Source organism: Malus sylvestris, chromosome 8, assembly GCF_916048215.2.
Source record: "Malus sylvestris chromosome 8, drMalSylv7.2, whole genome shotgun sequence".
Taxonomy (NCBI): domain Eukaryota; kingdom Viridiplantae; phylum Streptophyta; class Magnoliopsida; order Rosales; family Rosaceae; genus Malus; species Malus sylvestris.
In genome coordinates, this window is record NC_062267.1 from 24,429,839 (window position 1) to 24,452,144 (window position 22,306).

The window sequence follows — 22,306 nt, forward strand, 5'->3', positions numbered from 1 at the left end:
TGAAAAGAAATTCACGATCACCAAGCTAAAATTCAACTTCAAATAAAGTTCAACATCAAAAGGTCTTATGGCATTACTTTAGAAAAACCCAATTGAAAAGGTTAAGTTCTAAAACAAAAGTTCAAACAAATTTCACAATCAAAATGCCTTGTGGCATAAGTAGTATAACCCGAAAAAATAAATTGTTTCATACAGTTCAACAAAAAGGTTTTGGTGCTTCAATTTTTAAGTCACTACTTTACATCGTTCAACCCTCTCTTTCCCTTTCCTTTTGGAAATTTACTTTTCGAAGGTTCAGGAGGCCTTTGAGCTTGTGAACAAGCTTGAGAAGACGATACCTGGGAAGACTTTGGACCTTGTGAAAGTGAAACTAATGGATGAGAAGCCAATAAACCTTCTAAACTAGAAACTTGAGATTACCTTGAAACTTTTTGTTGTGGTTGTGGATTAAGAGTAAGAGAGGCGATACTTGAAATCAAATTGACAAACTCTACACAATACAAACACATGAACAATATAATTACATAAGTTGTGATAAACTTTAAAAAATCTACAAAAATTTCAGCACACATTGAAAAAATAAAACTAAGAAAGCCTACAAAAAATTCTAGGTACTTGAATTTTCCATTTTTATTTGCTATTTTCATTCCACACATGTAGGTAGACAACAACGAATCAGTTACAATCAAAGAAAAACACTAACTTTCCACCCATTCTAGTACATAAGTAGATGGAAAATTCAATTCACACAAGTAGTTTAATTTCATTCCACCCCTAAAGATAAACAACAACAACAACTAAGAATCAACAAAAAGTGAGTATCGAACATAAGCTACATGTTCTACAGTAACCCACCAACCCTAATTCACACGTATTTAAAACTCAAACTCATGCATGCATTGATTGTTTGCATGAATCATATATATCTATCTCATAATTCGAATATGAATTATACAGCGCAGGAATTAGAAAGATTTTTTCTTTTCAAAATCATTGGAATCGACGAGATAAGGGTTTGGAGAAACGTGTATAAACCTAATGCCCCAAAATCGTTGGAATTTAGCAAATTCATTTCAAAAACTATACAGTGGTAAATGCTGGAAATTCATGTAAAACTTATGAACATAAATAATTGACATGGAGATATAGTCTCTTAGTAGACCCCACCTAAGATGATGCAACACTAGTGAACTCCTTTCAAATCAGCCTCATAAAATTAGACTCATATTAAAAGACCACTTTATTTAATTTTTAATTTTTGGGGTTCGATTTTCGGCTCCAAGTCCCCACCCTTTTAAGGCAGAAATGAATATTTAAGCGTAATTACAAAACCTCATAACTTTTGGCGAGCCATCCCCAACAAATCCTGAACTAGAGACCAAATTCATAGGCCTGCATTTGTATAAAGCTTTTTGGATACAATACAAGTTATATTCTAGATCAAAGTCATGCTTTGCATGGAATACAAATATAATTTTACATATAACACACAGTCACAGTACTGCCCCAGAGATGTCTTCCAATTTGTTTTCGAGTTAAGACACACAGATCACTCGCATCTTACAATAACTCGACTTTATTTAGAAATTATAAGGAAGTGCAACTCTCCATCTGTCTCCACTTCTTAACCAGGGAAACTAAGGAAGCCTGAAAATACCGAATACAAAAACCGATTAGCAATTTCGTTGAAGATGTTGAAGAATAAAAGCATCGTAGCGGTACAATTATACTTAACGAACATCATGAATCCGTGATACGCTGAGGAAAGGAGCCAAACGGCCCAAAGAAACATGAGGTACAGGAGAAAGGAAAAAATAGCATAGCCCAGATGAGCACTTGCTAATCACAGGCTAAAAACAAAACAAAAAACCTACATCAAAACTCAACGGCTAATAAGGCATGGCAACCCCATTGCTACCTTTGAAAACAAGCTTGCGCCACGAAGGAGATGGACTATGTTCAACCCAAGCTTTCCTCTAGAGAAAAGAAAATTAAGAGCCTGTTTGGTATCCTATTTGAAATTTTTTATCATTTCTTAAAACATTTCTTAAGAACATTTCTTGAAAACAATTTTCTTTAAGACTCAAAAACTTGATTGGTTTGTGATTTAAAATTTTTAAATCTTAAGACTTAAACTAGACAAAGAAATCTAAAAGGAGATGGTCACATGAGAGGGAGAAAGAGGAGAGAGGAGGAAAGAAAGTAAGAGATGATTGAAGGAAAGAGAAAGAAGAGAGAGGATTGGACGAGATAGAGAGGAAGAGGAGTTGAGAGAAAGAACCGAGAAAATGAAGAAAGCGGATTAGAGGAGAGACGAAAAAGGTAAAAAAAAAAAGGAGAGAAAGAAGAAAACAGAGAGATAGGTTTGGAGTGAGAAGGGAGGAGAGAAAAAAAAAAAACTCAAAGTTTAAGTTTAAAAACTCTAAAAACTCATTTTTTATGTTTTTAGAGAATATACTATATTTTTTAGTTAGTCTTGAGTTCAGTTTTTTAAAATAATTCTACCAAACAAGTTTTTAAGACCTAAAACTTGAAAATTGTTTTTGAGTTTAAAAAGTTGGATTCAAGTAGAGTACCAAATAGGCCTAAAGTTTTTTAAATTGGTAATGTTTAAAATTCGACCTGATCATGCTGAGATGAATAAGCTTGAGAGAACAACCCATGATAAGCAAGCAAACCCTCCGCGTGGACAACAAAATATCCCTTATCTACACAGCTCCCTAGTATTTTACTACCTTTATTCTTCGTCGTATCATCAAATAAGCACAAGCCAAAAGTCAAAAGCAAACGCCAACAGCAAACAGCATATATATTGGAAGCGGCTCACCCCAGTTTGAGAGACAAGATGTCGGAGCAGTCATCTTCGAGAGAAAAAGCACTGCTGGAGCAGGTGGTGACATTTGTGGCTGATTCAGATGTCACGCCTTCTTCTCCAACATTATTCAGGTTTTCCAACTCCATGATCGCCGCAGGTCCGATATCTCCTCCAGCGGATAACATCACCATCTACCATGCAAAAGAGTAATGCTAAGAAGATTAAATTTTGTAGACTAAATTAACAACAAAGAAAAAGATCGCCCAAATTTAATTTTTTAAAAAAGATTTATTGTTTTCATTAAATAAAAATAAAATACAAGAAAAATATAGATGATGTTAGTTTCTTACCCTCTGCTTTAGCTGGTTGTTAGCTTCTATAAGCTCAACTCCCTGCATGTATAATCAGTGCATAGAAGAGGACAACAAAGCAAAAATTCATTAATAATTAATTAATGTTTATTATTCTCCTTTTCGGGAAATTCTTGACTATTTGTATATATTTGTGGCTATTCGATAAATAGACACAGACAACAATCATCTATTTAATTACAAACCTTATTCGCACGTGCCATAATCTCACTCATAATCTTTTTTTCCTGGAATAAACGGAAAAGTTGGAATTAGATGTTGCTATATATACACATATAATCCAAAATATTTCTTTAGTAAAATAACCTAATTAAAGTACGGCAAATACATGGTTCAATTCTACATTCTTTACAACCAAGAAAAAAAAAGGTCAAGTCTACATTCAATTTGACCTAAAGTCTAAATTTGAAAGATACGCCTGCAAAAGAATAGTCAGATTAGAAACTTGTTGACTTTTTTATTAGGGTAATGTTAGGAAGATTAAATATTGTAAACTAAATCACTTGAAAGTTGATGATTGAATTATTACTTAAGTATTGATTAAAGTGCTTATTTCTTATTGATGACACATCATTTAATTTGCAAATTCAATTACAAATTCGGTCTACTTAGTATTACTCTTTTGATTAAACATGATGATCAAAAAAGGTGTATACGAGGCACAATGTGTCGATCTATTTATTTGATTAAGCTCGATCATAGCTCACTCAAGCATAGGACAAAAAGTTAAGAGGAGGAAGCGAAATATTATTTTATGGAGTGTTAATAACAAATTTCTTATTTGAACAAAATTAAGATATTTGTCTTTTTCTTTCCAAGAACAATATTTGAACAATGACTAATTAAGTAATAAATCTTCCGGATCATTGCACAATAATATGTATTAAGCATCAGTTTTAAGTAATACCTTAGTTTTAATCACACGGCCAATGCTTGCTTGCACCAATTTTTCTAACTTGTTCAGTTGATCCAGATCCAAGTCTTGAAGGTCCTCACCCTTCATCTGCCTTTTGCATGACAAACCAGTTTCAGTAGACTCGTCAAACGATCATACCAGCTTAATTAACCACCATATATCTTACAAACAAATCGATAAATTATAATTACCTCAGCTTGCGGGTCTTATCCTCAAGTTCCTTACTCAGCCTGATCGTGTTTTCTTTCTCCAACTAATTAAATGGGAAATATAAATATATTTATATCATCATTTAGATAATCTACTCTTTCACGTGAAAAAGCTTATAAAAGAAAAACAAGAAAGAAAATAAATGTAATCTATCACATGAAAACTTAGAATGTTCAATGGAAGTTAAAACTAAAACTTAAGTCATTACTCAACCCCAAGTACTTACACGTATTTAGTGTAACAGGCCAACCCTGCTGCATGCATATATAGAAGTCTAACTTGTAATGTTGTAAAAATATTTTCCGATGCTCCAAGTGCAGATCACAGAATATATTACATTCACTTGACACAATTAATTGTTGTACCATTAAAAATGTAAATTTTAGAGCAAAGATGGAAAAAAAGAAAAAAGAAAAAAAAACTAATATCGAACTGAATTACCTGCAGTTGGTGAAGCGTGATTTGATCCGATTTTTCCCCACCAGTATGTGATTTGTACCTTGCAATCACATCCTTGGTACTTGACAACATAAGGGGATTAACTATAATTAGTATGTTTCATTATTACTTATAACTTATTCACAAAAAAATAAAATTATATCCAACAAAAAACCAATAGTACTTGCATGTTGCTCTTGCAAACACTTTTGCAATAATCCCAATAAATATTAGTACTTGCAAACACTTTTCCTTATTAATTGGAAGATTAATCTAAGCACATAGTACTCTTTTATTGGTCTTGTATATCTTAGGACTTAATTAGGAGGCTTATTGTTGTATCATACTATCATTGATTCCACACGATTGTCAAGTCCTCACTATCTGCTGATGCAAGAATGTTGAGGTACACCTTCCAAGTCAACCCTCTTTCACATTTGGTTCCAACGATAGGTCCCTTAGGTACCGTTTGGTACGTGAGACAGGACGGAACAGAGTGGAACAAGGCGTTTCGTCCCACGTTTTGGTGCGTCTAAAACGGGTGAAACGAGCTATTCCACGGGACGAATTTTGGGTAAATTTTCCTTCCGTCTCACCCTCCTGGAACGATTCGTTCCACATCCATGGAACACAAAATTATAACCTCTCCGTCTCCTTCTTCTTCCTCCTTGTTTCCATCCGAGGGCGTCTTTGTTCCCTCTCTGTTCCGTTCCGTCTCGTCCCATTCCGTTCCGTCCCGTCTCGTCTGCATACCAAATGATACCTAGATCACTCTGCAGAACACTGGAAACCTCCTCCGAAAGTGGGGTGTTGGGGGTTGGGGGTGCTTATATTCTTTACTATAGTACTTAAGGACTTAATTTAGCTTCGTAATCAATCGAATACAAGATGTCAGAAGGCAGGCTACCTCTATTACATGTCAACAAGCCCCTTGATCCTGGACAAATATCCTTAAATTCCATAACCCTACACTTGTTAAGACAAGATTTCATCAGTCACTCAAAACTAGTGCTAAAGCCTAAAGGACTATCCATAAGCTATACAAAACTTAACATGCACTTACTTGACCATAATTTAGGGCAATATTGGCAATCCAGTCTCATGTTTAATAGTAAGTTTTATCCAGCTTTAGACGACGTTATTGCTCGTAGTCTATAAATTGCATAAACATATCACACACACGGGCATTATAGATTATTTGTTTGATATATTTGGACAGAAGTTGGGCTTGAAAAGAGGTGAATGAAACCTAATTTGTGTCCCCCAATTTTGAGTTTGCGAGAACAATGTCCAAAGTATCTTGAATGAGAGGTAAGCTATAAAGAATGCTTTGATATTATTATAGCAACTCAAAAATGCTTGGTTTGATGTTATGTTAAAATTTTGGGCCAAAAAAAAAATGTTCGGTTAAAATGCTTCCGGTGGTGATGAAGTGTATCCGACGGCTTTAAGAAAGATTTTTAACTATGAAAAAAAATATTCTAAACTTTCCATGAGAGCTTGAGATGTAGGATCCCAAAATCCCCAAGTTTAGCAAATAAGTTGGTGGTTGGTGTTGGCTTATAAACTTGGATTTAGCATCAAGGCTAAAGCTTTTACGGTGGTCGACGAATTTTGTCCATGGAGCATGGGTTTCAAAAGAGAGTAAAAAGAACTTAAAAACTTGAGGTTATGGAAGAAAATATTGTAGTCATACTTGTGGATGGCTTATTGGGAAGCTTGCTGTAGCCAAGATAAATTTCTTGCAGAAAATATTTACCTGAGGTTATGGCAGAAAATATTGTAGTCATACTTGTGGATGGCTTATTGGGAAGCTTGCTGTAGCCAAGATAGATTTCTTGTAGCTAGAAGGAAGTCCTCCATACCTACCGTTGAAGGAAGTAGTAGAAAATTCTTTATGCTAGAATGCTTGCAGTACCCACATCCTCTCCTCTTGTTTTGTTAATACAAGCCCAATATATAGAGGTTGAACCAGTCTTATTTCTAGTGAGCAAAAGGAGGCACTAGAACAACAACAACAATAAAGCCTTATCTATTAAGTGGGATCGGCTGTTCTGTTTTTTATGACCCGCTCTTGTAGATGATCACATGCTCGTCTATCTTTTTAAAGAAAGTATTGGCTAAAAAGAGATCACATGCCAATGCAAAATCCAAGATGTTGGCCAAAATTTAAAAAAACAAAAAACAAATATATAAAGGTTGAAAATTTATCTTCTTTATAATGAGTAAGAAGAAGTGTTGGAAACTACTTGTTTTCAGTGGGTATTGGAATTTTCTTATATCTTATGAATGAAAGATATAAATTATTTAAAAAGACACTAGAAAATATCTTTCTCTTACCCATCAAGGGAAAGCTAGATCACATGCTCTTCTATCTTTTTAAGGAAAGTATTGACTAAAAAGATCATATGTCAATGCAAAATTCAAGATGTTGGCAAAAATAAAAATAAAAAACAAATATATAGAGGTTGAAAAATTATCTTCTTTATAGTGAAAGAAGAGGCATTGAAAACTACTTATTTTCAATGGGTATCAGAATCTTCTTATATCTTATAAATGAAAGATATAAATTATTTAAAAAGACACTAGAAAATATGTCTTTCTCTTACTCATCAAGAGAAAGCTATAAATTTTTCAAAGGCATCAAAATCTTCTTATATCTTATGAACGAATCATAAATTATTTAAAAATACACTAGAAAGTATCTCTTTCTCTTGCCCATCAAAGGAAAGCTATAAGTAATGGATTGGACTTCCATGCTCCAAAAGTAGCATTTTGTTCTTTCTTAATTTACAAAAGCATTTTCAATTTGTTCCTTTGTTGCTTTAGATAATGTTTAGAGAGGTGTGCTTTTGGGAAGTAAACACATATTTTTGGGTCAAAATCAAAGGAATAATGGTAGTAGACCGAGGTGAGGTGAGCTCTAGCACGGTAATAACTGATCATGTCATGCACAAGGCAATGAGATTTGAGTGGTTCGCCTTAGATGGGCTGCATCCACTTCGTGCTGTATTTAATAATTATTTGACATGTGTATCCCACTTCGAAATGAAATCTGTTAGATTCAGGAGACCTTTACAAGAAGAATGGGAGAGGTGAGAGAACTGGAGAGTGGTTCCAGAGGAAGTAAGCCTAATCTTTTGCTTGGAGGTGGCTGCTTTATGCATCCATGAGAGACCCCACAGCTGGTTGACAGGTGGCTCAATCCAGGTGATGGAGAGTATAAAAAAAAGAGTAATGTTATTCATACTATGTTTTTGTATCACATTTTCATACCATCTTAGGTGGCATTTGATGTAGACAGCCACATCATTTGAATTAATCAGATTTTTAAATTGAATTCATCATTTAATAAACTAATAATTAAGAAAAACTAGTTAATTAAATGATGATTGTGGTATATGAAAAGTCTTTCTCCTTCATTTCCTGTTTTGCAAATTTTTCAAATGATGTGGCTGTTCATATTAAATATCATCTAAGATGATATATAAATGTGGTATAAAAACAGGACAAGGATTGTCTGCCCTCCTAGTTATGGTGCCCTTCCATGCCCTCCTATTTTGTGCGGTCACGGTTAAGCCACGTCAACATTTTATATTAATTTTTTAATGAGATAATAAGACAAAAAATAATAAAAATATAAAATATTAACGTGGCTTAACCGTGATCGCACAAAATAGGAGGGCATAGAAGGGCACCACAACTAGGAGGGCAGATAATCCTTGTCCATAAAAACATTATATGAATAGCATTACTTGTAAAAAAAACTACTGGTCAAAAATAGCTGTTTCCAGCCTCGAGGCACCAAAATCTAATGATATCTGATGGACATCTGGCATCTCAAAATGTGATGGGGTGTGGGGCTTTGCGGTCGACACGTGCCCTATAGATAATGCCCAAGCCGACATGGATAATCAGTATCCTGCTTCCTGTGGCCTGGCTATCAACGAAGGGATTGAGGTCAACTCCCCTTGGTTAGCAGGTGGTGATGACCACAGCTTAGTCAATTTGACATGGATGATGTCACTAAACCCTAAATTCACGCGACTATTCATTATTGGTGCATCCGACTTGGAAAAGGAATAGATAAAGTGTCTCATAGTAAAAATAGGAAGATCTAGATAACAAAAAGCTTATTCACTCTCTACCAAATAACGTCTTAAAAGCTAGTTTTAGATTTTCATCAACAAAATAAACGACGTAAAAGACAACACCATACAATAAGGGTATCTTTTCTATGCACGTTGATTTGGAATGATAGATTGATATACTAAATCCTACATAGTATATACATTCCAGGTTAAAAAAACCACTTTAGAAATGGTATTTCAGTTTTATTAATATTGTCATCACGTACTATGTGGAGGGAGTTTTTTTTTTAACTAAAACAAAAGCAAAACTTTATCTAAATTCTTATTCCACAATTACATTTCTACATATTAATCTCACCCTTCCTCTCATGCACATTACTTATGGAAGTAGGTTTTAATCTTTGCAACTACTCAAGTTCGTTTATTGTTTCATGCATGCACATGAAAAAACAGGTTATATATGGCCAATAGCTGCACCACTCATTGCCCTACTTCACGCATGCATACATATTTCCTTCTCAAAGGTCTTCAAGGTTTCTATGATGAATTCCCAAGTTTTCATCATATTACTTTATTCCTAGTAAGAGAAACCCAAAGCACGCGCGCGCACATATATATATATATATATATATATATATATATATATGTTTGAATGTTCGTATTTTAAGTCCTTACAAATTAACAGTCATTGTAGTTTAGGTGGGGAGGATGAAGGACAACTTTTGGAACATAACCCAACATCATGTGTTGAAGTTGACATGGATATACATATTCATATACATATTGGTATGTATATATATTGTACGTAGATAGTGTTACACTCTTTTACTAGCTAGAGTATTTTATAATCATTTTATATTGTAAAATTATTTATTCATAACTGATTATTTGAATTCTAGTACGAATGATGGTCTAAGAAATAATATACCGTGTATCTAGAAAGGGAAACGGTGTACCCCATTTAAAAGGATATATACATATATTATTCATTTCATAAACCCCAACTTACCAATTTGTGATAGGTGGGGGAAATCAGATTAACGCGGCAAGATAAACTATGAAACTGTAAAATAGTAATAAGATTACATAATTCACTAGACAAGTGGCTTTTGTATATAGAGATTTCTGCATGGCGGACACGATTGCATTTAGCATGTAAAGCAAAGAGATCAGCAAGTAACTTACAAAGAATCACCACAATTCCACATATTGAAAGCATGTAAAACTACGAAAAATATTCTCAAACTTGGACACCTAGCTAGAAGTTGTCTCAATCAAAAGTACACCTCCTGAACTGGAAATTATATAGTTATCCTCGTACTAGCTAGTTAACTCTCTCTCTCTCTCTCTCTCTCTCTGGGGGAAAGTTTTTGGATTCTCTAGCCTTTCTTCTGTGCCTTATCTAGCTGACACCATAGATTATGTGTGCTTGTGTACATGCGTGGATGATCTATCTAGCTAGTTAGCACTTTCCTCCTTATATATACATATATAATTTTTTTATTCTAATGCTGAATCTCTCTCTCTCTCTCTCTCTGAGAGAGAAGTCAGGTCATGTACTTGGTTATATTAATTTATTCGGGTAAGGAAAATTCGAAAGAATTTAGAAGGCGGTGGGATGTTGTACAGTATGGGTACCTGGAGCTTGAGTAATCAAAGAGCTTGCCAGTTTGAGAAAAGATGATAACACCAACTTCACATTCACACAGAATCGACAGCTCTTCAGCTTTCTTGAAAATCCCTCTTCTCCTCTTTGAGAAGGTCACCTGCCTTGCCGGCAAGTAGTCGATCCTCCTGATCTTGATCTTCTCTTTCATCCTTTTCAGCATTTCTTCCTACCCCTGCAAAAAAATTTATTCAAATAAATAAAATAAACCAACCACTTTTCACATATATAAAATCGTCCACAAACTCAAAAACTAGCATATATTTTCTGGGTTTTTTTTTCATAATTTTAAAGATTATTGACCTCAAACCCTAGCATCTCAGATCTGTATAAGAAAAACAAAACCCAGAAAAACCCACCACAATCAACTGTCCAACAAGCCTACAGTAGAAGAAGAAGAAGAAGAAGAAGAAGAAGGAGGAGGAGGAGGAAGACCATACATAAATTAATTACACTGGGTTTTCCGTTGTTATTTGTTTACCTTCGTTGGGGGGTTTCAGGTCTGAAGTTTTGGGAAATTTGCAGAACAGCAAAAGAAAAGCCAGCAATTCTGGAAAGAGAAGAAGAGAGAGGAGAGAGAGTTGGGGTGCTGCCGGCAGTTCAAGAAAGGAAAGGTTGCTAAATTAAGTTTCCTAATTATGGAAAAATAGGACAAATTTTCCTTTGGTTATCACTGTTTGTGCCTTTTTCTTTTTTTAGATATTTTTTGGGAAAATAAGATTAGAAACGCGGAACGCAAATCAGTTGGCGTGATGAGTGATGAATGCGATCACGACCGTCTATAATATGTGGACTGGACGACAGTAAGGCTGGGGATTCTCCGTTTAATTCTTTTTACGTACCACACCGTTGATTTTCCTCACCCACTTCGTCTATCTCACTTCTTTATCCCAAACAGCAGCGGTAGCAGCGATCGCTGCAACACTTGCTGGCAATACTCACTCCCACTTGTGAAACCAAACTCCCCAAACCCCACCCCCCGAGTTTCAGTAGCCGCATTCTCCAAACCCTCTTCCCCTAATGCCATCCCGCCCCTCTCGTCTTCTCTGTAGAGCAATATCTTCATATGATTTTCTTAATTTAAATAAATTATGGTCAGTGGTTCTATATCTCCCTCTCCTCTTCTCTGCAATCTCTTCATGTGACTGAATCTTCATTTTTTTTCTGTGGCGGTGGTTTGTTGAGATCTGTAAAAAAACCAAAATTATTTTCATGGCTCTGCAGAAGATGTAAGTTCGCTGAGCCGCGGCACCACTAACAGATCAAAGAGTACCTGTTGCCAATCCACCGGTATAGATCCCGCCTAACTCCTGGAAGGCTCCTTCTCCTGTACCCAACAGATTTGATTTACGGTTTGTCAGACAGACGGCGGCTGGAGAAGACGGGCATTGCCGACAAAAAGGACAGAAAATGCCAAATGAAATATGGTAGAGAGAGAGTGCATGGCAGTATGTGCATAATAGGAAAAGCAGGGATATTTAATTGGAAAACCGAGCGAATGCACAATTATAACAGAGCAACACGTGTCAATTCAAAGCTTTGAATTTAAGAAAACTAATTATAACGATTTGAAAGTTTTGAGTTTTAACAATAAGAATAAAACAAATAATAAAATGAATAATATCAAGTTTGATTTTTTAATGTAAAAATGTAATTTTTTGTTAGAGTAAATAATACCGAAAGCTTTTCATTAAAGTTCCCTTAAATTTAATGTGTACCATATCTGAATTATAGAAAGAATAATACTAAGGATACTAAATTTAGTCTACAGGTAATAATGTTATAAACAACATCCATTTAAGTCATATTTTACAAATTATATTTTATAAATCATATGATTTTTGTTTCAATCATATGACTTTATTAGTGATGATTCAATTATTATTTAATTATTAATTAACGTGCTTATTTCTTATTAATAACATATCACAAAATTTACAAATGCAGACTAAAGAATTAATCTATTGCCATGCTGCATGGAACACAAATATAACACAAAATGGCACTTCCCCGGATATGTCCTCCAATAACTCGACTTCATTTGCTAATTTTAAGGAAGTGTGCTCTCCATCTTGGTCAACTTCTTAACTAGGAAAACTAAGGAAGCCTGAAAATAGAGAATACAAAATTGATTAGCAATTTCATTGAAAATGTTGTAGCATCCTGGCCGTACAGTTATACTTACCAACATCATGAATTTGCGATCTCGTACGAAATCATGCAAGTGATTTTATATGCCGTATGCTGTAGTATTGAGATAGTGGAATCCCATATTTTCGGTTGAATAACGGCCGGTAATCGTCACTGTAACAATCTATTAGTTGACAACTTAACATGAAATCATGCAAGTGATTCACATTTAATAAAATAAATATAAATATGCATAGGCAGTACAAATAAAACATGAAATCATGCAATTGATTCACAGTTAATAAAATTAATATGCATAGGTAGTGCAATTAATGAAGAATTTATCGTATGATTAATGTTAGACACTAATCCAGTAGCTAGGTTAGACGATTCAGATAATATTTGTAGAAAAGTAATAAATTTAAAAAAAAAATTAGTTTCTCTGGATAACACATATGTGCTATCCTCCACTAGTCCACTCCAGATTTTTCTTTCGGGTGACCAAACGAACCAAACGGCCCAAAGAAACATTAGGTACATGAAAAAATTCTGAACAAAACCCAGATGAGCACTTGAGCTAATCTATGGACGTACAATAAAAAATTCACAACAGTCGGGTTTTCTTTAATTTGGTACAAACTAGTTGGTTTCATCAAATATTAATTCTCTTTTTTAGTAATCACGGGCTAAAAATAAAAAAACAGGTAAACCTATATCAAAACTCAAGGTCAAAGAAGGCGTGGCAATCCCAGTTTTATATTTGAACACGAGCTAGAGCTCGCCACGAAGGAGATGGACTACGTTCAACCCAAGCTTTTATTAAGACCTTCCCTAATGGCTTTTTTTCCCTTAAAAGAAAAGAAAATTTAAGTGCTTTAAACTGGTAATGTGTAATATTCGACCTGATCATGCTGAAATGAATCAGCTTGAGAGAACCACCCATGATACGTGAGCAAAAGCTCCGCAAGGACAGCAGAATATCCCTTGTTAGCTTCTAGCAGCCTCAGCTCCTTCCATGTATAATCAGTGCATGCAGAGGACAACAAAGCAAAAGTTCATTAGTGATAATTATTTTCTTTCTGGAAACTCTATTTTATATATAAACACAGAGACAACAATCATCTATTTAACTACAAACCTTTTTCTCAAGTGCCATAATCTCACTCGTAATCTTCTTCTTTTTTCCTGAAAAATGGAAAATTTGGAATTAGATGTTGTATAGAGATATATAATCCAAAACAAAAATGTTATTCTAACTATATTTTTCATACCACATTTGTACAACATTTCTAATAGACGTAAGGCCCCAGATGTGGTACGATATAAAAAATGTGGTAAGAGTAACATTATGTATTTCGTAAAATAACCTAATTAAAGTATATATACTTGGGTCAAAGTTTACATTCTTTACAACCGCCCAAAAAAAAGGTAAAGTCTTCATTCAAATTGACCAAAGGCTTAACGTGTTGATCTATTTGTTTGATTAAACCCAGCCATTGTTCACTCATGCAGAGTGAAAAATATGAATTTAGAGGAAGAAGTGCAATATTACTTTTATGGAGCTAATAACAAATTCTCTATTTGAAAGTTATTAAGACATTTGTCTTATTCTGCAAGAATGATATTTGAACAAAGACTAATTAAGCAATAGATCATCCGGATCATTGCACAATAGTACGTACTAAGACTCAAAAATGTGTTCCTCTATCCGAAGGATACCTAGATTTTAGAAGCCATGGTCGCCTGTATTCACTTGTAACAGTATAAATTAGCTAGCTAGAACATACCTTAGTTTCAATCACACAGCCAAGGCTTGCTTCCACCTATTTTTCTAACTTTTGCAGTTCATCCAGACCCAAGTCTTGACGTTCCTCACCTTTCATCTGCCTTTTGCATGCCAAACCAATTTCAGCAGACTCTCGTCAAACGATCATACCAGCTTAATTAACCACCATACATCTTACAAGCAAATTGATAAATTATAATTACCTAAGCTTGCGGGTCTTATCTTCAATGGAAGTTAAAGCTATAACTTGGAGTTATTACTTAACCACACGTACTTGCACATATTTAGCCCAAAAGGCCAACCATGATAATGTGACAACTACGCGTCCCACATTTTGATTCAAATTTGTGCCACGTGGACAAACAAACAATTAAAATTGGATACAACTATGATTCTAGACTGAGCAGAGGGTCGTCTGATTTTGGGCTCCATCTGCTTACAGCCTCAGTGGGCTGATGCCTCAAACTATTTTTTGAATTTAATTATTAAATATTTATTTTATTTTTATAGTTTATATAATTTCAATTAGTTGTTTGTCCATGTGGCACAAATTTGACATCACATTATAAAAAATGTGGGACCCACATTTGACACATCATCATTTAACATTAAATTAACGGACTGACTAACGAATGTATGATATTTCAACGAAATCGTAAGTTGATGTATGAAATAGCAATGTTCAAAAAACAAGTTATGAGTTTGTTATGGGACTCAAACTATGCAAAATGTAATTTACCTTTTTATTTATGTTAAAGAAATGAAATGCCGTAAAATTACATTCCATAGCTCCGAGTGTAGATCACAGAATGTGTTACATTCACTTGACACAGTTAATTGTTATACCACTAAAATTGGAAAATTAAAGAGCAATTAGGACGGGAAAAAGGAAAACCAATATTCAACTGAATTACCTGCAGTTGATCAAACGTGGGTTGATCTGATTTTTCCCCAGAAGTATGTGATTTGTTTTTGTACCTTGCAATCACATCCTTGGTACTTCACAACATAAAAGGATAAAATATAATTAGCACGTTTCATTATTATTTATAAATTATGACACATATATAATAATAATATTCAACAAAAATAACAGAGAGAATTAGTTAGTGCTTGCAAACACTTCTGCAATAATCCCAAAAGTTAGTACTCGCATGTTGTACGTGGTTTTGTATGAGATTGTTATTACTCTGTTCTTTTCTGGTTCAATTTTTCATTTACAAAAATAATATAAAAACTGTGACTGAAATCAACCACTTTGAACATGCATGCAAACTAGGATAAAATACCCCACAACAACAACAACAACAAACCCTTTTCCCACTAAGTGGGGTCGGCTATATGAATCCTAGAACGCCATTGCGCTCGGAATATAACAAAAACATGCACAGTTAAATGCTGCAGAACTAATTTACCAACAAGAAAACAAAATTACAACAAATTAATACAGATTTGGAGATAATTCATCAAGATTAACCATCCACAACAATATCACTTTGGAGATATTTGGTTCTGTTGCAATCCAACCAGCCAAAAGGTCAAAACATTAAGGCAAATCTTTCTGGAGGCTTTATTGCTTGATCTCGTTACCCGGATCAAAATGTTCAGTCGGAATATTACATATGAGATACTAAGATCACCAACAGAGGATACACACAACAAAAAGGCAAAACCAACGTTGGGGCTATCAAGTTAACTAAGCAAAATGGGCCTAAAAAGTCCAAGTCAGTTCCTCTCACATCAAGTCGGACATCATTGCAAATATGCTTTAATTGTTATATTCGCTACGTCCACATTTTGGTGGGTGGCTTGATTACCAATCCTGAATTTGTCAATGCTTTGCTACCATAGTTAGCAAAACAATATAAGAATAAGGGCGACATACAGAATTGCATGTACTATTAAGCGTATTAAGTTAATAAGTCATACAATAAAGTTTTGGAAGAGAGTAATTAAGTATAACCAAGGGAAGAGACATGAGTCTTACACAATTAATTCGAGTTTATACTAGAGCACTTGACTACAAAAGTAATTTATTCTTATAGAGATCAATGGAATGATGCAGAGATGTGCAAGAGAATTGCACATGGTCTTTATAGATGTGAAAAAAGCATATAATAGGGTACCAAGAGAGTTTGAAACATTCTAAAGAAGAAAGGAGTATGAGTATCATGTATCCAAGCATTCAAGAATAAGCATGATAGAGCAAAGATTGCAACAAGAACTCATGAAGAACAAATTCAAAGCTTTCCCATTACCATATGATTACACCAAAACTCAGCATTTAAGTTTTTACCTTTGTGCATTGGCAATGGATAAGTTAACTGGACACATTTAAGATGATATCACCCAGTGTATGCTTTTTGCAAATGATGTCGTGCTGATAGATAAATGCATAAATGAGTAAATGCGAAGCTTGACCTTTGACAATGAAGTGTTTGGAATCTAAAGGAATTCGCCTAAGTAGGTCAAACATAATATATTGAGTGCATGTTCAATGGGAAATGGAGTCGAAATGAGATAGGAGTGAGGACTGGATATTAGTAAGTACCAAAGAGTTTCTTTATCTTGGATCTACCTTGCAAAAGAACGGAGAATTGAATGGAGATCTCAACCATAACTGCAAGCTGGATGGAGGAAGTGAGAGTACATCAATTCCAATTCTTTCTTTTCTATTGATTTTATTTTTATCGATATGTATGGATCCATGGGTCTATGTTGTGTGTGGTTCGACCTCGTATGCCACTAAAGCTTAAGAGACAATTTTATAGGACGGCAATAAAACCAACAATGCTTTACGACACAAAATGTTGGACGGTCAAGCATCAACAAGTGCAAAAAATGAATAGTAAAGATGAGAATGCTTTGTTGGATGTGTGTGAAAAAAAAAATGGACATGATTAGGAATGAGGATATTTGAGGTAAAGTAGGAGTGGGATATTCGAAGATATTCGATTTGATCCCATTTTGCCCATTGACTCAAAAGTATTCATTTTACTGTATAAAACTCAAATTCGCTCCAGATTGCCTTAATTTTGTTATGTGAGATGTTAACGCATGGTGAAGATTTATAATACTTTCTGTTAATTTCCTCATTTCACTCTATAAAACTTGATTTTAATATTTTTTTTATTATTGAATGTTACCATATGAAGATTTATAATCAAATTCATTAACACGTTGACAGTCTTATTGGGTGGTGGGTTCCACATGTTTCAGGGATGCGACTTTTAAGTTTCAGAGAGATGCAATAGTCCACAAGTCAAAGTGGAAAGAATTTTGAGTTTCATGGAGTAAAATTGTGATTTTGAGTTATAGGAGGCAAAGTGAAATCAAAATTGAGTCCTAGAGTTTAGTTGTAAATAAACCTAATTTTTATCCTTTAGAAGAAGTTATTATGAGCGATCTACAAATTGCATAAACATCACACACAACGAACATAATAATATGATTTATTTTAGATACTCGGATACTAATTTATGTTGTACTTATGGCGAAATTTTTTGTAGTTAATAGTTGACAGGAATGATGGGAATTTCAAGAGTGGAATTGATATGGCTTGATGGGAAGCTTGCAATAGCCGAGATAGGAATTCTACCAGCTGGGAGTAGAAGTCCTTCTCCATGCCTACTTGAAGGAACATGATAGAAGACGCTTGATGCTAGAATGCTTGCAGCACTAGAATCCTCTCCTCTCGTTCTGTCACCAAATATATGGAGGTTGAAAAGTTCTCATTTAAGGTGTGTAAAACAGTACTTGTTTCCACTAAATATTGAATTCTTTATACATCTTATGGCTATCAACAAAGGGAATGAGGCCAACTCACCATGGTTATCAAGTGCTGATGACCACATCTTAGTCAAGTCGACCTGGATATGATGTCCCTCTTCCAGTAGTTCATCATAGTCAACCAAAGCAATGAGGTCAGCTCGAATTGCCTACGGTGTGGAGACTTTGGTCGCGTAAAAAACCCCTCTATATGTGGGAGTATATCAGCCCTAATCCACTCGACAATTCCTTATCGATATATTTGGTTCAGAATGGTATAGAAAGAGAATATCGAATAGTAACAATAGGAATATCTAGATGACAAAATAGTTACACACTATCTAGTAAATTCGTAGAAGCTTTTTATGACACAGTAGACAAGTTAAAAAACATCATCCTACAATAAGGGCATATTTCTATGCGTGCTGATTTGAGATGTCAGATTGATAAAGTAATCCTATATAACACATTTCACGTTAAAGAAACCACTTTAAAAGTGATATTTCCCTTTTTATTAATAAAAATGACATCATCACTTACTATGTGGAGCGTCTTTTTTTTTTTTCTTTACTAAAACAAAAGCACAACTTTATCTAAATTCTTATTCCACAATTACATGTCAAAGATATTAATCTCACCCTTCCTCTCATGCACAATATTTATGGAAGAAGGTTTTAATCTTTGCAACTATTCAAGTTAGTTCATTATTTCATGCATGCATGTGAAAAAACAGGTTATATATGGCCATAGCTGCACCACCGATTGCCCTACTTGACGCAGGCATACATATTCCTTCTCAAAGGATCTTCAAGGCTTCTATGATGAATTCCCAAGTTTTCATCACATCACTTTCTTCCTAGTAAGAAAATCCAATGCATATATAATTGAATTTTCGTATTTTAAGTCTTTAGCAAATTCACTGTAATCATTTACAGGTATTTTAGTTTTAGGTGGGGAGAAGGACAACTTTTGGAACATAGCCTGACATCGTGTGTTGAAGTTGTCATGCGTGTATATATATGGTACATAGAGAGTAAGTCACTCTTTTACTAGCCAAAGTATTTCATCTATCATTTTATGTTATCAGATTATTTATTTCAAATTGATTATCTGAATTCTAGTGAGAATGACGGTCTAAGAAAATAATAAACCCCAACTATTAATTTATTTATTGTTATCTACAACCAATTTGTGATAGGTGGGGAATATCATCAGATCAAAGCGGCAAGATAAACTATGAATCTGTAAAATAGTAATAAGATTATATAATTCACTAGACCAGTGGCTCTTATACATATAGACTTCTGCATGGCGGACACGATTGTATGTAGCATGAAAAGCAAAGAGATAAGCATCACGTAAAAAATCGCCACCACTTCACAGATTGAAAGCATGTAAAAGTAATAAAATGTTAATTTCTCAAACTAGGACACCTAGCTAGAAGCTGTCTCAATCAAAAGCAAACCTCACTTTCCTGAACTAGATATTCTAGATAGCATTCATAGTACCTTATCTAGTTAAAACTCTCTCTCTCTCTCTCTCTGTGAGCTTTTGAATTCTCTAGCCTTTGGATTCTATAGCCTTTCTTCTCTGCCTTATCTAGTTTGTCTTTGTGTACATGCACAGATTATCTATCTAGCCAGTTAGCACTCTCTGGTCATTTGGGAATATATAACTTTTTGATCCAAATGACTGAATCTCTCTGTCTCTCTCTCTCTCAGAAAGAGAAGTTATCAAGTCATGTACTTGGTTATATTTGTTCAAGTTGGGAAAATTCGAAAGAATTTATAAGGCGGTGGGATGTTGTACAGGGTTGGTACCTGGAGCTTGAGAAATCAAAGAGCTTGCCAGTTTGAGAAAAGATGATAACAGCAACTTCAGATTCACACAGAATCGACAGCTCTCCAGCTTTCTTGAAAATCCCTCTTCTCCTCTTTGAGAAGGTCACCTGCCTTGCCGGCAAGCAGTCGATCTTCCTGATCTTGATCTTCTCCCTCATCATTTTCTCCAATTCTTCCTACCCCCTTCAGAAACAATAATTCAAGTAAAATAAAATAAACCAACCACTTCGAATTTCCACATATATATAAATGTCCACAAACTCCAAAACTACCTTATATTTTCTGGGTTTCTGATAATTTTAAGGATTATTGACCACAAACCCTAGCGTTTCAAATCTAAATAAGTAAAACAAAACCCAGATCAACCAACCAGCCACAATCAACTGTCCAATATTTCGTAGTTACCATAAATTGAAGATGAAGAAAAAAGGAAAACCATAAAGAAATTAGTTACTTGATTTTCCTCTGTTTTTTTGTTTACCTTCGTTGGGGTGGTTTCAGGTCTGAAGTTTTGGTCCGACCAGGAAATTTGCAGAGCAGTGGAAGCCAGCAATTTTGGAAAGAGAAGGGGAGAGGGAGAGAGGAAAGAGAGAGTTGGGCGCAGCTGGTTTGTTCAGGAAAGGAAAGGCAGCGAAGTTTCTTTCCCATTTATGGAAATTTCCCATTGTGCTTTTTTCTATTTTTGTGGATATTTTTTTTGGAAATTAAGGTAATAAAACCTGGAACGCAGATCAGCAGGGGACCGATCACCACCGTTTAGTTTATATGTGGACCGATCACCGATCTAAGAGATTATCGGTTTTATTCTTCCTCAGCCGCTGGCTGTGCAGTTGACACGCAGCTGCCCCTTTGCCATGCGTTTTCTATGTTATTTACTCTTTTGCCATGGCCTTTCTGTATCACCTGCTGCTGCAGCACTTTCATTTTAACTCACTAGTGTTAAAATAAGGACACGTGTCAATTTCTAGCCGTGAATGATTTGTTTGTTCGAATTACAGAAATGGTTTTTCCTTCAGGGTTAAGAAAAAGGCAAAGAAGGGAGATAGAGGATACGAAAGGGGTGAGCGCCTGGGGAGGCAAATTCAAAGAATGTCAAGGGAGTAAATAAGTAGAAACAGATGGCTGTACATTTGTTAGTTATAAAATCCATAGAAGACAGTCAATTACGCAAGCAGCGACTGAGGACAGATTTTTCGGTGTGTGTACAAGGCTGTACGTTTTTTCAAGTCTCTCTTATTATATATGACATGTGTTGTTCTGTCCTGTGTTCTAGCAACGTTGAAAAGTTTCTCAATTGTTGTAGCAAGAGAACATATTATAAGTAAAATACTTTCTGCCAGGCTTTCTGTGCTAATCCGCATTGCTTTCAATTTAGGATAAATTTATAATGGAACAAGTCTTAGTTCGGTTCAGTAGCTCAATCTAGTAATAGTACGGGCATGGCAGGTAAGGGCCAATTAAGAAAGACTTTGTTGGAAAACCCGAGTTCAACTAGAGTAGCGAACCTGGAAAGCTTAGTAGTTAGACAAGAAAGCCGGAGTAAAACGCAAACTGGATAAGTGGATAAAGTCATTTTTTTCATGAATTCTAGACGATTGCAGAAAGATTAAGCATTCCTTTGAACACAGAAATGTGAAAAATTTCTCGATTGTTGTAGCAAGAGAATATATTATATCATCACCATCACTACTAATCACACCTCTATATATTATAAAAATATTAAATTAAATGGATCTTAATAGATATCTTTAACAATTCAGTGAGTTGATTTGCACCTCTGGGAAGCAAAAATATTCCCTTCAAGCAATTGGTGCTAGCATCCTTCTTGTTTTTTTTTTCCTTTTATGTGGACGATGGTGTTCAGTACAGCTCATGCGTTCTTGTGTAACTGGGTGAAGTTATAATGTGATGCGACACTTGGCTTTGTCTTTATTTTGCTCGAGTGACCTTCTACTCTTTTTTATTTGGTAAAATGAATCTAATTAAGAATTCTCTGCATCGAAGTTCAGTTCTTGTGCATCATGCTCCTCGTCCACATCAAATCTCTAGTACAAGAGTTTGCAACTTGCAAGTCTGGATAGGACCAATACATGTTTATAAACATTGGATTCTACCACAGACTTTGTTATAAACTAAACCAAAAATCAATCAAGAAATAAACAAAACACAATGATTTCAAAGTTCCTCCAATATATGAGTACCTCTCTAACTACAGAAGCTTTGTTGATTACCAACAAATACAAGAGAACTCACAAACAAAAGTGATCGCAAGTA

The 22,306-nt window shown here is 34.8% G+C and overlaps 1 protein-coding gene, 2 long non-coding RNA genes and 1 pseudogene across 4 annotated transcripts; all 4 read right to left on the reverse strand.

Moving 5' to 3' along the window:
• Window positions 1-1,372: 1,372 nt before the first annotated feature.
• On the reverse strand, window positions 1,373-11,462 carry LOC126631970 (MADS-box protein AGL24-like). 2 transcript variants are annotated; one of them, XM_050302185.1, is made up of 9 exons: window positions 10,948-11,462; window positions 10,480-10,682; window positions 4,754-4,832; window positions 4,294-4,355; window positions 4,094-4,193; window positions 3,372-3,413; window positions 3,166-3,207; window positions 2,828-3,006; window positions 1,373-1,647 (listed from the first exon to the last, which is right to left on the reverse strand). In XM_050302185.1, exons 2-9 carry the CDS (start codon window positions 10,668-10,670, stop codon window positions 1,638-1,640), a joined length of 705 nt encoding a protein of 234 aa, XP_050158142.1. In that variant the 5' UTR covers window positions 10,671-10,682; window positions 10,948-11,462; the 3' UTR covers window positions 1,373-1,637. The 2 variants fall into 2 exon arrangements, with proteins under 2 accessions (XP_050158142.1, XP_050158141.1); XM_050302184.1 differs by having other exon boundaries at window positions 10,989-11,460.
• Window positions 11,463-12,385: 923 nt separating this feature from the next.
• LOC126631974 (uncharacterized) lies at window positions 12,386-13,752 on the reverse strand. Its single transcript, XR_007626525.1, has 3 exons — window positions 13,540-13,752; window positions 12,693-12,811; window positions 12,386-12,614 (listed from the first exon to the last, which is right to left on the reverse strand). It is a non-coding gene; the product is annotated as an uncharacterized LOC126631974 (long non-coding RNA).
• Window positions 13,753-14,214: 462 nt separating this feature from the next.
• Window positions 14,215-20,744, reverse strand: LOC126631461 (MADS-box protein SVP-like; annotated as a pseudogene).
• Window positions 17,875-18,402, reverse strand: LOC126631977 (uncharacterized). Its single transcript, XR_007626529.1, has 2 exons — window positions 18,250-18,402; window positions 17,875-18,122 (listed from the first exon to the last, which is right to left on the reverse strand). It is a non-coding gene; the product is annotated as an uncharacterized LOC126631977 (long non-coding RNA).
• Window positions 20,745-22,306: the final 1,562 nt, after the last annotated feature.